Source organism: Kogia breviceps, chromosome 3 (assembly GCF_026419965.1).
Source record: "Kogia breviceps isolate mKogBre1 chromosome 3, mKogBre1 haplotype 1, whole genome shotgun sequence".
Lineage (NCBI taxonomy): Eukaryota > Metazoa > Chordata > Mammalia > Artiodactyla > Physeteridae > Kogia > Kogia breviceps.
The window spans coordinates 28003074-28018351 of NC_081312.1; the positions used below are offsets into that span (position 1 = coordinate 28003074).

Here is a 15278-nt window from a genome sequence, read left to right on the forward strand (position 1 = left end):
ATAGCATTACAAGAAACACAGAAAACTGTTTTTATTTTTCTTGTTTCACGGCAGACCAGTAAACACTGTCCTAAGAATGACACCTTTCATAGACAGGCACTTGGAGCCACCATTTGGGGCCCTTTGTGGGGTGGCTTTTGGGGGAGTGGAGAGAGAGGAGAGGAGTTTATGCTCCAATCCCATAATGCAGATGCTTGGCTCAGAACAAAACGCTTGAACACTGTAGTGAGGAAATCACTTCCTGCTGAGACTTATGAAGACAACACAGAGAAGGATACAAATGAAGTTGGTGAGAGCTGGCTCTGAAAACCCAGCACTTGGAGGACCTTTCTTAGCAGATCTGGCCTCTGTACAGTTTCATAAACGATTGGTCCAGAAAGGTTATCTTCGCAAATGGGTTTATTTCTGCCAGCAAGTCTGGCTGGTTTGGAAGCCTTTGAGAACTTTTATCAATCACAATATTCCATGCATATGTAAATGCCAATATTATAGTTTCCCCCCAAACACCCACTTTCTGTGAGCTGTTCATCATACCAGCCAAAGTCTGCCAACCCTTGTCCTCATTGAGGACCTAAGTGCCTGGGGGCAAGGGGCTTCCGTGATTCTGAGAACCCCCCCACCTGGCAGAGCTTCCTCCACCCAGGGACCAGCCTTGTTGTCTTTGTACCCTCCGGGCACCCAGTCTGACCGAGAGAGGATGCTCACTAAATGTTTGCGGATGTATTGGCGAATAAGGCAGAACCAGAAGTAAGCGAGTCTCAGGGAGACATGGGCTCGGCTTGCAGGATTTGGGGCCTTGGGTTTCTAGACAGAGAAAGATCTTACTGTTGAAGTCAAGGATGGGCCATCCTTGGGGCCCAGGAGGGGAAGGACAGAAGCTAAACGGGTTTTGAAGGCTGTCTTAAGGGCAGGGACCACCCACGCAGAGGTAGAGGAGACACGGAGACTGGGAGGGGCTGTGTGACCTTCCCCTCACCCATACCAGGCTTTGCTGGCAGAGAGGTGTGGATCTGAGGGGCTAGGAGTGATGTAGCATCTGTGGTCCACATGGGAAACCACTCAGGCCCTCCCTTTCTACTCCCTCCCCAAAATAAACCAGGGCTGACACCTGTCCTGGGCAAACCTGCTTCCCCAGTGTTCGCTGGCCCTGGTTTGGCTACAGGGCTGGCCCCAGCAGACCGTGTCTCTGGTGGTGGTGCTGACAGTGACCCGGCGTGTGGTCAGGTGGGGGCTGACTCTGCTTGGGCAGGTGGAGTGGCAGCCAGGTGATAGGCCAAAATCCTGCCAAGGTGGCAGTTTGTATTTGGGGAAGTGCTCAGGTTTACAATTCTCTCACACAGTCTGCTTACCCGGAGGCCTGGGGCTGCCAGGAAGGGGTGCCCAAGCACTGAGGAAAATGCTCTAGCCTCAGGATCCAGCTCATGGTTGGAATCCTGCAGCGAGACCTATGATTTCCCCACTCTCCCCTGAGTAGACATGCTGCCCTTGTTTGACACGATGCCCAATCTACCCATCCTTGCTGTCTCTGGTCAGCATCACCACCTCCAGGAAGCCTTCCCTGACTTTCCCTTTCTTGCCTCAGCCTGGGTTAGAGGCTCTGGCCGACACTTATCACATGACCTATGTCCTGGTTTCCATGTGAAATAGGACACTCCTTGAGAGAGGGATCCTCTTTACCACAAGCCTCACACCTAGTGAGTGCTCGGTTAATGTTCATTGAATGAATGCAGGAGCTGGTAAACATCCTCCCTCAATCTAAGATTGACTGTGTGGGCTTTGGAGAGAGACGGGTTTGAGGGTCTGTGGTCTCCACCACCAGAGCCAACCTGGGATGTGCAGCTTCCCAGGCCAAGGGTGCATTTGGTGGCTGACTTGATGCCAACAGATCCCTTTTGTTTCATCATCACCTCCAGGCCAAGGTTTAGAGATGGTTCAGCCCTGCTGGGAGGCGGTGGAGTGGAAAGAGCTTGAGCTTTTCCATCAAACAGACCTGGATTGGATCCTCGATCCACCGTTGCCTAGCTGGGTGACCTCAGGCACATCTTTTAACCTCTCCGAGCTTCAGAGTCATTATTTGTAAAATAAGAATCACAATCACACTTGCTGTATAGGATTGTTTTAAGCTTACATGAGACAGTGTGTGCAGAGCACAGTTCCTCACATGTTGTAGCACTGAACAGATAGTAGCTGCCATAATGAAAATAATATTGATTGTGGGCTTCCCTGGCGGCGCAGAGGTTGAGAGTCTGCCTGTCGATGCAGGGGACGCGGGTTTGTGCCCCGGTCTGGGAGGATCCCACATGCCGCGGAGCGGCTGGGCCCGTGAGCCATGGCCGCTGAGCCTGCGCGTCCGGAGCCTGTGCTCCGCAACGGGAGAGGCCACAACAGTGCATACATAACAAACCCATCACACTGACGGTGGCCTATAGGGCATGAGTGCTGTGCAAGGTGACCACTCGTCCTAGTTGTTCAGAGGAGGGAGCAGTTGCTGGAGGGGGGTCATCAGGGATGGGGAGGGGGCCTTGAGGGAACCAGTAGCACTTAGGTAAAGTGCAGAGGAAAGGGAAACAGCTCCAGGAAGGGGAAACAGCACACACAAAGGCAGAGAGAAGAGGACGCCACACCAGCAGGCCAGGTCCCCAGATGGACAGACCTAAGTATATGTACAGCACAATGTTGGGTGTTCTGCCAGGGGTGCTGGTGTGACGGCTCGCTCAGTCTTTGATGGGTTGTGCAACGCCGACCGGCGACCCTCACCCTCTGCCTGTCTCTCTAGCTGTGTGCCAGCCGCCCTGCCAGAACAGGGGCTCCTGCAGCCGACCCCAGCTCTGCGTGTGCCGTTCCGGCTTCCGCGGAGCCCGCTGTGAAGAGGTCATTCCCGAGGAGGAATTCGACCCCCAGAACTCCAGGCTGGCGCCCCGACGCTCAGCCGAGGGATCTCCCAACCTGCGCAGGAGCAGCGCGGCCAGAGAAAGCACCGCAGCCAGAGCGCAGCCACCAGCACCACAGCCGCCGCTGGCCAGGTGAGTCCCTCCTCAGTGGGGCCTCCGGTCTGGGGGCGCAGCCTCTCTGGAGGGGCTTCTTCCTTCGGCCCGTTTGGTGAAGACCCTGGTGGAGAGGGCCGGAGAGTCCTCCTTTCCCTCCTGCTCCACCAGAGGGACGGCGAGCAGGGGAGCAGGTAGGGGGGTTGACACAGGCTCTGGCAGGGTGCACAGCGGAGGTGGGAGGGGAAATCTTTACTCTCCAGGCCCCAGGGAGAGAGCTGAGGAGGGCACATCCCTGGGACCAGGCTCTCTTGTTTCGAATCCTGGTGTTGCTTCCTAGGTCACCCACTTCCTAGGTGGGTGACCTTGGGCAAGTCGCTTGTCTCTCTGATTTCCTCATCAGTAAGTTGGGGGAAATTATGATAATCACAATCACGGTATTGTAAGGGTTAAGCTAGTTAATATGAGGAAAATGCTTAGAACAGTGCCTGGCACATAGTAAACTCTGTAAATGTTTGGCCTCCGCCTCTGCCTTCTCTGCCTGTGGTCCCTGTGATGCAGGAAGGACTCCTCCGCCAGAAAAAGCCCCTTCAGTTCAGTCACCACCAGTGCTAACCTCTCTCCTCGGAGGGGCAGCCGAAGCATGTAGGGGAAGGGAGAAGATTAAAAAGTGGGAAGGGGTGTGTTCATGGGCAGGATTCCCTGGCCCGCTTGCCAGCCAGCCTGGCTAGACATTTCCTAGCTCAGGACAGGAAATCTGAACTTTGTAAACTGGTCCATTTCTGAGGGCTGTGTTTTCCTTTTGGTTTTTCAGGTTCGTTTTTCCATTCGCTTCCTACTTAGGAAGTTCTTTCTGAAATGTTTGAACCTTGTCCTGCTGAACTCAGGAAAAAAAGGATTTGCCCTCCCAGAGGAAGCTGGGAGACTCAGGGAGAAGAGGCTGACCTCGAGGCCAGGTCCCCAGTGGGGAGAGCTCAGGAGAGAAAGGAAAGGAGCTCAAGGCTGTCCAGCAGCTCTGAAGGGGGAGGGGCAACGGGGGCTGGGGCAGACCAGGGTCTTGGTAAGGGGGTTTCCAGGGCCCTGGCCACCCAAACCAGCAGGTGGTTTCCGAGGACAGCCAGGAGCAGAAAGAACAGAAGAATGAACTTGGGTCAAGGCCTAGGGAGCCCCAAAGTTAAAACCAGAAGAGCCAAACTCTAGCCAAGGCCTTAGGATGCTGGGGCAGAGATGCGGGGCAGAGCTAAGGGCCAGGTGGACAACGCAGGGGGCAGGGTAAACTGCCTGGGATTGGCTGTGACCAGTCAGGCAGGGCCTGAGCCTTCTTCTCATTGGTCCCGGCTCTGGGTCCAAGGCGGGTGGGCCTGGTGTGAAGGCACTTGGAGGAGCCCCAGAGGTGGCAGCTCCAGGGCCAGCTCCAGGGCCAGCCCCGGGGCAGGGTGGGAGCAGAGTCCTTCCAGCCTGGCTTTCCCCCTGCAATCTATTTTTTGGCTCGTCGGGTTCATTCGTTTTATAGTGCATTTATGCTCTGTGTGCGTGCACAAGTGAGTGTTGGGGGTGGTTGCTTGGCAGGTCATTCTGTACCCTTGTACCCTTGAGTGAGAACTCTTTTGACATCCCCTGCCCCATCTTCCCAGCCTATCCCGCTTCTACTTTTCAAGGCCCCGTCCCGCTTCCTCCAAAAAGCACCTATATCCGCCAGGCGGATATATATCCCTCATATCCGCCAGGCTCTGACCCCCTGCGGCGCACACGTGGCACACACATTGCTGTGAGTCTGTGCCCTGAGTCTGCAATCGGACGGTGTGGCCTGCGCCCTGGAGGGCAGTGCCTCTGTCTCACCCTGGATTTCCCCACAGCGCCTCCTGCAGTCCCAGCTTGCAGGAAGTGCTCAATCTGCATTGCCTTCTGTCGCTCGCTCCCAACAGAAGACTTAGCTAACCGAGGGCCCATCTGGCCCCGAACCCTCACCCTGCCCAGGAACCAAGGGCAGCACCCGCAGGGGTGCTCAGAGTGCGGGAGGACGGGAGGCCCCATGCTCCCCCAGTGTCACGCTTGTCACTCTGCCTCGAGTCTGTCTGTGCATTTGCTCCCTGGACCAGGAGCTCCGTGAGAGCAGGGACTACTGTGTCCTCCTCTTTCATGAACGTGTCCCTGGCACCTAATACCACACCTGGTACCCTGTAGGTGCTCAGTCAACACGAGTTGAATGAAGAAATGGGCGAGGCTCGATGCTGGGTGGGGAGGAGGCTGGGGGGGAAGGAGGATCAGCTCTGTGAGGCTTCGGTCCCCCGGCAAAGGTCCCCTGTGTGCAAGAGGCAGGGGAGGATGAAGGCCTGGGGTGAGGTCTCCGGCCCACGGCAGGGCTGTCCTTGATGAGCTTCACAGGCTCCCTGGCCAGGGGCTACTGTGATGTTTTTAATGAGCTGCAGCCTCCAGGCCAGCCCAGTTTCTCTCTCTCTCTCTCTCTCTCTCTCTCTCTCTCTCTCTCTCTCTCTCTCTCTCTCTCTCTCTCTCTCTCTCGATGTCTCTCTCTCTTTCTCTCTCTCTGCCTTGGCGCGTCAATGCCATGAAATATGGAAAAGTCCGAGCGGCCCACTGTTGGCCCAGCTGTGTTTTGCTTTGGGAGGCCAGATCCCACTTGCCTGGTGGTGTCAGACATTTCCTGTGAACTTGGCCAGCTTTCCCAAGCAGCCGCTGGACTCTCTCCTGATGGCAACTTGGACAGACCCTTGGTGTCCAGATAAGGGAGTGACATAAATGCAGGGGGCATTCTTGGTGGTGGGGGGAGACGGTGCAAAATGTCCAGGGAGGAGAGACACTGCAGGGACTGGTGATGGACAGAGGCCACCTTCAGGAGAGCACTAGACAGAGGCCAAGAGACTTGTGTCTCAGAAGGAAGACGAGAGGGAGGGGTCAGGAGAGTCTGGGGCAGCAGGCAGTACGCCCTACAGAGAGCCAGACGTGGACTGATGTTGTCCAGCTGCAGCCTGGGCTGGCCGCAGGGGCCTGCAGGCTCCCTCCAAGCCCGGGGTTCAGGCTTCTTCCCCAGGCTGGGCAGAGCGCCTACCCCACCTGTGGAGCAAGAGCTAGGTGGCTGGGAAGGGCCTTGACAGATTGGGGGAGGAGGTGGTCACAAAAGTCGAGGACCAGCAGGCCTTGGAAAACAGCGCTTGACACCGTGCTTCTCAGACTGAAACAGGCATGTGAATCACCTGGGAACGTGTTCACATGCAGCTTCTGATTTGGCAGGTCTGGGCTGAGCATCTCTAACATGGTCTCCGGTGATGTTGGCGCCGCCGGTCCATGGACCAGCCCTGGAGGAGTGAGGTTCTGAGCCTGGGCTTTGGATTCAGAGAATCCTGGAGTCCAATTCTGGATTTACCAGCTATGTGACATCAGGCAAAAGAGCCTAACATCTCTGAGTCAATAGTCTCCACCTGGTAGGATTGCAGAGAGGATGAAATGAGACCATTTGAGTAGAACACTTAGTAGAGTGCCTGGTGCGGGTTAGTGCTCAGTACATGTTAGCCATCAGCAGGCTGGTTCTCTTTGCCCTGATGACTTGTGTGGTAAAAGGCAGACAGAAAACTGGGGTGCGTGTGTGTGTGTGTGTGTGCAGACGTGCTCTGGGGAGAAGTTAGAGCCCAGGCCCAGTCTCAGGGGTGGTGTGATCCAGCAGTAGCACCAATAGTGGTTTTTGGCTGGCTTGGCTATTCCACCAAGGCCGTCTTACCAGCCCTATGGGGGAGGGGGGGAGGGCGGTGTCACAACAGTTCTCCGAATGGGAGGGACCTCCACTGGGTTTACTCCGAGGTGAAGCCCTGGGGACATCCTCAGCGGGCTTGATCAGCACTTGGACAACAAGGGGCCTGGAGGACAGTGTTGAGGTGGACAAGCGGGCCTGGCAGGGAGATGTCTGGGAAGCTGTGAGCCCCATGATCGTGGCTCTTAGCGGGCTGTTCCCTGAGAAGGCAGCTGGGGTCAGCCTTCTTTTTACTGTCCCCGTCGTTCTCTTCCTCTTCTTCTCGATCTCCTCCTCCCTGCACACCCCACAAATTTTGCTGCTTAAAACAGTGCACATGTATTATCCCACAGTTCTGTAGGGTAAACATCTGACACGGGGCTCACCAGGCTAAAGTCAAGGTATTAGCAGGGCTGAGTTCCCGGAGGCTCTAAGGAGAATCTGTTTTCGTGCTCATTCAGGTTGTTTGTTGGCAGAATTCACTTCCTTGCAGTTGTAGGACTGAGGGCCTCACTTCCTTGTTGGCTGTCATTTGATAGTCATCACATCTAGAAGCCACCCACATTCCTTGGCTTGTGACCACCTTCCTCTCTTCAAAGCCAGCAACAGAGGGTGAACTCTTCATGTTTTAACTCTACCCTCTGTCTCCCTCTTCAGCTGAATCTCTCACTGACTCTTCTGCCTTCTTCCACTTTTAAGGGCCTCTATGATTACATGGGCCCCCTGATAACCCAGGACACTCTCCCCTATTTTAAGGTCAGCTAATTAGCAACTGTAATTCCACCTGCAACCTTGATTTCCTTTTGCCATTTATATACATATTCAAAGGCATAATACCAGGGGACAAAGATCCCGGGGGTCAGCCACACCCACACACTGCCGCCCACGCCAGCTGGGACCCTCCCTCTGCAGTGTAATAGCTCCTCTTATCAAGGGCTTGCCACAAGGGCGGCCCTACATGAGTGAGCTGGCCCCCAGAACCTTTCTGACATCTCCAACGTCAGCTCTCACCACTCGCTCCCCTCATTCACTCTGCGGCTGCTACGCTGGCCAACTGGTTTTCCCTCAGATATGCTAGAGATGCTCCCACCTCAGGGCCTTTGTACTTGCTGTCCTGCCTCCCTGGAGCCCTGTGTTCCTTTCCTAGGGCTGCCATAGTGAATGACCACAAAGAGAATGGCTTACAACAACAGAAATGTATTATCTCACAGTTCAGGAAGGCAGAGCCCAAAATTAAAGAGTTGGTAGGATTGTTCCTTCTGGAAGCTCCGCGGGAGAATCTGTCCTATGCCTCTGCCCTAGCATTTGATGGCTTCCTGCAATCCTTGGTGTCCCTTGGCTTATAGCTGCATCACCCTAATCTCTGCCTCTGTCGTCACATATTGTGTGTGTGTGTGTGTTGGGGGGGTATTCTTGTTTTTTTTCTTTTTTGCGGTACGCGGGCCTCTCACTGTTGTGGCCTCTCCCGCCGCGGAGCACAGGCTCCGGACGCGCAGGCTCAGCGGCCATGGCTCACACGCCCAGCCACTCCGCGGCATGTGGGATCTTCCTGGACTGGGGCACGAACCCGCGTCCCCTGCATCAGCAGGCGGACCTCCAACCACTACGCCACCAGGGAAGTCCCGGGTATTCTTTTTATAAGGCCACCAGTCATTGGATTTAGGGTCCACCCTAATCCAGTATAATCTCCTTTAACCCTAACTAATTACATCTGCAAAGACCCTATGTCCAAATAAGTTCATATTCATAGGTTGGCAGTTAGGACTTCAAGAAATCTTTTGGGGGCTCGGGGACCCAATTCAACCTACATTAAACCCTCTTCCCAGATACACACATGGCTTGGTTCCTTCCCACTTCCAGGTCTTCTCTTCTCAGTGGGAACCCCACCTATGCTCACCTGATTTTACACTGCACACCCGCAAACACTCCCTACTTCTATCCAACTATTTTGCTCCACAGCACTAACATCTTGTGTATTTTACTTGTGTATTTATTTCTTACCTCAGTAAAACGTCAGGCCCAGGAGGACAGGGCTGTTATCTGTATTCTTTGCCAGTGTATCTCCAGCACCTCGAACAGGACGGGCCCAGAGTGGAGTGGAGTCAACCCGGCTGAGGGCAGCTTGGCTGTCTCCCCGCGGTCTCTCCTTTACTCTCACAAGCCCTGCAGTGGGTTCCCAATGTCCCCATTCTGCTGACAAGGCTCCGAGGTGGGGGTGGCCGGCCTCTCGGGGGGGCCTTTGTCAGTGGGGAGAGGGAGGAAGGGCAGGGGCTCTAGTGCAGCTCCTGCCACAGGCCTGGCCTCGGGGGTGGGTGCCGGGCCACTGGGTACGGGTGGGTGGCATAGGACTCGCCTCCCCAGCAGGACCCAGCATCGTTCAGTCCCACGTCGTCGCCACTTGGGCCCTCGTGGGCTTCCCAACGTGTGACCTTTAACCTGCTGTGGCGGAGGGTGAGGCCGCAGGTTTCCTGCGGGAGTGCGGCCTCCCCTCACCCCCAGGCCTTGCCAGGCCTCCTGCGCAGACTCTGCCCCAAGGGGTGGTCTCTGCCAGTCTGCACCGGGAGCTGCCGCAGAGGGGACCCAGGCATCCTTCCTGACAGAAGGACAAGGCATTTGCCCAGGAGATGAATGACCTAGAATCAAATGAAGTACCTGGGGAGAGGCAGCAGGTGCAAGGAGGCGACCCCGGCGTGTGTGCCGGGGAAGAGCTGGGCTTTGGAGTCAGGCAGCATTTAAACACTAGTGTCCTCACAAACTAGTCGTGCTAGTTGCTTCGCCTCACTGAAACGCAGGTTCTCTGAAGTGGGAAAACGGATACTCATCTCAGAGGGTGGTTGCGAGAATTCACTGAAATAACGCACATAGAGAGGTCAGTGGGATGTCCAAAAAACGTGAAATGTCTTACCATGCCTGCCTACTCCCCCTTGCCCCTGGCAAATCAGTGAGATGCCCCGTTTGCCAGAAGGGGTCTTCTTCTCCAACCCCCAATCTGGGCTTATAGATGGGGAAACTGAGGCAGGACGCGGGTTGGCAGGTAGATGGTGGGCCTGCCCTGGGAACCCAGGAGATCCTGACTCTGGGCCAGTCTGAAGGCTTGCCGGGGCCCTCTGAGCCTTGCTCCAGCTGCGGCCGCCTCCCTCCCACTCCCTTCCTCCGCTCTGGGCTCCAGCATGCTGCCACACGCCTTTGCTTGAGCCTCTGGGCCACACAAGCCCCTGTAGGTCCTCCCTCCTCAGACCCAAGGCTATTCTCCGATACACCTGGGACCTGATGAGAGACCAACTCATGCTAGGAAATCTTGGAAAAGTCCCTTGTCCTCCCTGGGCCTCAGTTTCTATTTTTTTTTTCATTTTAATTTTTATTTTATTTATTTATTTTGGCTGTGTTGGGTCTTCGTTGCTGCCTGTGGGCTTTCTCTAGCTGTGGTGAGCAGGAGCTACTTTTCATTGCGGCTCGCGGGCTTCTCGTTGCGGTGGCTTCTCGTTGTGGAGCACAGGCTCTAGGCGCACAGGCTCAGTAGTTGTGGCACACAGGCTCAGTTGCTCTGCGGCATGTGGGATCTCCCTAGACCAGGGCTCGAACCCGTGTCCCCTGCATTGGCAGGCGGATTCTTAACCACTGCGCCACCAGCGAAGCCCCTCAGTTTCTATATTTGCAAATCAGAAGCAACAAGTGGATCTTCTCTGAGGTCGAGAGTTAATGGTCTCAGACTCTGGCCTCCAGCCTGGCCATTTTCCATTCCTGCTGGAGAAATGTGCTTACTCCCCCTTTACCCGCTTCCAAGGTCGTTACAAGGACACGTGATGCCTTTCACCAGGGCAGACCTTAAGCTCTCCCTGACGGTAAGCCTCAAGTCCTCCTTGGCAAGGCTGCAGTGGGGTTAATCAGCCTACGTCTTTCATCCTGCGTCACCCCCTTCCTCAGGGCCACCAAGTGGTGCCTCTATGCTGGGTTGACTCAACCCTACAATCCTGACTGAGTCAAGCTTTCAGGACCTCCGGGGCTTGAACGCCTTCCTTCATTTTCTTTTCTTTCTTTTTTCAATCTTATATTTTTCTGATTTGTTTTTATAACTCTGAGCCCCAAGCTTGCCCTCTGGGGTTTTTCTGGAATTCCCCAACCCCCAGGATCTTCACTATACTATTTTGAAAAGATTTAGAATCAGAATACCCAATTTGGTTTCCAAGCTAGGCCACTAACTAGCCTCGTGACCTTGGGCAAGCCACTTAACTTCACTAAGCCTTAATGTCTCTATTTGTAGAAAGGGAAGGATCATTCTTTCCTCTCTGGGAGGTTTCACCCACTAAAACAATGTGGGTGAAAGATTGCTTTGTGAACTGTAATGGGCCTTGCAAATGCTGGTTATTGCTGTTATTTTTGCAGTCCTGACAGTGGGCTGGGATACTTACTTATGCCTTCTGTACATGCCTGGGTCACTTTCAGGAGCAGCTCCTCACTGAGGCCCTCCCTGACCACCTTTGTAAGGTTTTAACCTTAGAATTAGCCTAAGCCACTGGACACAACTCTAGGGGATGTGCTTCACATCATAGTCTCTGGGCCGGGTACACCGCAGTTGTGCAGTGCACAACCCGTGCCACTGTATGTGGTGACCCTGAAACTGGCTCTTTCCCAGGAGGGAGATGTCTCCTATTTTCCTATCACTTAATATTATAAACCCCCAACTTGAGGGTGCCCTCATCTGGTTCAGTTTTTAATATCCACAGTGCTTTCTATTTTCCACTTCCTAACATAACATATAATTTAATTATTATGTTTATTGTGTATTGTCTGTTTTTCCCCAAGTACAGTGTGAGCTGTTTTGTTCACTGACATATCCCCAGCTCCTAGAATAGTACTCAATAAATAATGGTAAGCACTCAATAAATAAATAAACAACTATCTACTGAATGAACATCCCTGTCACCATGTATCCTTTGTTGCTGCCTGGAGCAAAGAAAGTTGGGCTCAGATCCCTTCCCTTTTGAGCTGACACTCAGCCCATCCCCTGGCATGTTGTTGATCAGGAAGGGGTTCTCCCAATCCTCCCAACAGGTGGGTAACTGCTTACCCTGTGCCCCTTGGTCTCGGGGGTCTGGAGCCCCGAGACGGAGAGCAATGCTTCTCTCCTAAGGGTGACTGGAGCACAGCCAGAGCACGGCTTAGCAGACCCTTAGGAGTTCCAGGAGTCTGTCAGGGGCTGCGACAGCTGTAAAGGGGTCTCCTCCCAGTTTCTTCTATCTCTTGGGCCTTAGAAGAGTCCCATGCCTGCTCTTCCCTGGGGCTGCGGGTTTGGAAGAGGGAGAGCTCAAAGGGGAGTAGCCAGAGGGAGATGCTCACTCATGGGCCTCCAGCCAGAACAAATGGAAAGGGTTTTGTTTTTCCAAATCTGAAGTCACAGAAGCCCTGCTGCTGCTTTCTGAAGACAGTAGAAGAGAACCGTGTCTCAGCTGAGAGATTCCTTCACCACCCTGTCCCCCTCCCTGCTGTTTGCAGAGGGTTCTGGAAACACGGCCACTTTAAGGTTTGTGTAGGGTTCCTTGGCACTTAACCCCTACCAGCCCCACCCATCCCTGCCCAGCAGAGACTGCTTGGAGTAACGGGGTGGGTCTGAAGCACTCCATTTCCACCGAGGAGGAGAAGGAGTCAGGCTGTGTGTGCTGGACCTTTCGGTCCCTGGACACGCACCAGGAGATGTCTGTCATATTCGTAGTCTCTATGACAGGTACTCCAAGAATTGTGCAGTGCACAGCCTGTGCAGCTGTATGTGGTGACCCTGGACCTGGCTTCTTCCCAAGAGGGAAATGTCTCCCATTTCCCCTGCAAAGCATGTTGCTTCAAGGCAATCTTCTCCAGCTGGGTTTGGCTGCTGAGGCCCCTGCTAGGGTTCTCCGAAAGGGAGGTGGACCTCTGGATTTTGTAGAGTATTAACATGCACCTCTCCAACCCACACAAATACCTGAGGCCCACGGAGCTCAGGGCCACAGCTGGCCTTAGGGTACTTGTGTGTGAAAACAAAAAGACACAGGCTCTGGGTGGATGCAGTCTTGCAATGCTTTCGCTTTCGCTCTAGGCCAAGGGAGCCCAACAGAGGCCGTGAGGAGCGAGGGGCCGGTGTGCCTTCTCTCCAAGCAGTGGAGCCTGCAAGCCTCTTCCTTCCACCATGCTTGGCCCAAGGCAGACACTTCTGGGTCGATGAAGAGGCCAAGCTCAGGCCTCTTCATGCTCGAGGGAAAAGGGGGCCCAGGGCCTTATAATACCTCTCCGCTCCCCACGCAGGGCAAGTGGGCAGATTCCAGGGAAATGGTGTCTGCTTCCTGCATACTTCTCTTCTCTTCCTCCCTCTTGTATTGAAGCTTGAAAGTGGACATCTGGCCTGAGGTGGCCCCGAAATCTCTGATGAAGACTGCCTGACTCCCTTTTCTAGGATAATCCCAGAGCTGAGGATTATCAGGACCCTCCCTAGGTTGGGTTCCAGAGAGGGCCTCCCTCCCAGCCCAGGCCTGGCCCCAGCCCTCTACAGATCTCTGAGATGAGAGCTGTTCACCTCCTGTGCGCCCAGAGTCGGCAGCCAAGTGACGGAGAAGCCAGGAGCAGCTTTGTCTTCCAATTCTCCTTTCTCATCATCACCACCAACAGGATTTATTGGCGCCTCTGCTCTGTCCCAAGCCCTCGTGTAGGTGCTCTGCCCTCCTGGTTCTCCCCACACCAAAGCCACCAGCTCAGTTACATGAGGCAAGTGGGTGTTGCACAAATGCCTCTGGCCAGTTGTGTTGAGTCCACCAAGGGGAGGACAGATGGAGTGGGATGTGGGATGTTCCTGCTGCGGGGGGCGGGGGGGGGCAAGCTCCCAGGTGCGGAGGGCAGAGAGACTCCCCAGTCTCCCCACAGCCCTGATCTTAGCTCGCCCCGGTGGTTACAGTGAGGAATGTTTGGGTTACGATGGGTGATGGGTGGGATGAAGGTTGTGGTCGAGGTGACTTTCTACTTCACAATAGGGTGGTGGTTCGGTTAGACTGGAGTGTAACCTTAGTGTGGTATTAGAACGAGGGTTCAACCTTAGGACTGTGGTTAGGGCGGGGCTAGCGTTATGCTGGAGTAGAATTTAGGACTGTGGGTTTTCTGAGTGTGGTATAGTTGTTATTTTTACTTACCTTTGATGGAGCTTTATTGAGTCAGGCGGCCCTACTGTGCATAACACTTTCCCGGCACCACCTCACTTGATACTGGGGACCATACGGCATATAGTGGTCATGAGTCAGACCTCGGCTTCATCTGATTCTGTTGCTCCCCAGCTGCTTGATGTTGTGTGACTCTCTTCACTTCCACTAGTCAAAGTGGATAAAGCGCTGAGTCACATAGCTAAGGGCTCAATACTTGATAGCTGAGACTCTTTCTTTTCTGTATCAGCCAGGGTTCCAGCAGGAAACAGATGGCACACTCAGTGAGGACGATTTGATAAAGGGTCTATTTGCAAAGGTGTGGACAGGGTCAAAGGAAACAACAAGGGAAGCAGAGTATAGGGCCCTGCAGGTCTAAGAGACAAGGGGTCAGAGGTTACTGGAACCCAGAGTAGCTCCAGCCACAGGAGAGGACCGCAACAGGGCTGTGACCTCTGGCAGAGGAACAGAACCACCGTTACCCACAGTGGCCCATCAGGAGGGAACTGGAGGATCAATACCTCCACTCTGTCTGCTGCTCTCTGCCCTCTTGCTGGGGTCCCATGTGGGCTGAACAGGACTGGAAGACAAAGGGTGAAGGAGCCTCCTAGGGCCCAGAATGGGGCAGAGAAAGGTCCACAGAGGCAAGTGGAAGATCTCCAGCACCTTAACCAATCCTCACAAGGATCCTATGAGGAGGATACTCCACCAGGAGGAAATTGATAGGAAGGGCCATTCTAGCCCAGCTCCACTCAAGACTCTGGAACCTGTGCTCGTAGCCATTTTGCTAAGTAGCCCCGAGAGCAGGTGAGCTCAGGCCAGAGCAGAGCAGCAAGCTTGGCGTGGGAGCTGCCGAGGACTGGGTCAGGCAACGCATCTTGTGTCTTTTCAGGAAACTCCAGAAAGCTGGCAAGAGCCTGGAGGAGTTGTTGGGGCATTAAAACATTAATGTATACAGTGTCCAGCATCCGACAAAAAAAAAAGTAGTAACAATGAACATTTTGAGCTTGTGGCTGTACTGACCTAAGTCCTCTAGGAATTCTGTTTGAAAGGAAAGGTTAGGGAGAGATGAAGCCAGAAAGTAACAGAAAGACAGTCAAAGCGCTTTTTCAGATGCCCCAGGGGGATGCCCATCCCATCCGGTTGCTTTGTAGGGAACTGTGGCTGCTCAGTGAATGTAGCCCTCTGGGGTGGGGTGGGGGGTGTGTGTGTGTGTGTGGAGAGAGAGAGAGAGAGTGGGTGGAAAGCTGTGCAGAGAGAACATGCCTCAAAAATCATAATGGAGATTTTTCAGGCCCTGTGAATTCTCCTTTTGAGCTCAAGGTTTTCAAATATATATCAGGTTTCACCCCTTGTCTGGGATGCAGAGGAAGTTTCTGATTTATGGGTGAAGTA

At 54.1% G+C, this 15278-nt stretch overlaps 1 protein-coding gene across 3 annotated transcripts in view; it reads left to right on the forward strand.

The window, feature by feature from the left end:
• Positions 1 to 15278, forward strand: part of LTBP2 (latent transforming growth factor beta binding protein 2) — a 98309-nt gene that overhangs the window by 17404 nt on the left and 65627 nt on the right. For all 3 annotated transcript variants that reach the window (XM_059055759.2, XM_067028087.1, XM_067028088.1), the window contains exon 3: positions 2777 to 3023. In XM_059055759.2, the coding sequence (XP_058911742.1) occupies positions 2777 to 3023 (247 nt within the window). The remainder of the gene's footprint in view (positions 1 to 2776; positions 3024 to 15278) is intronic.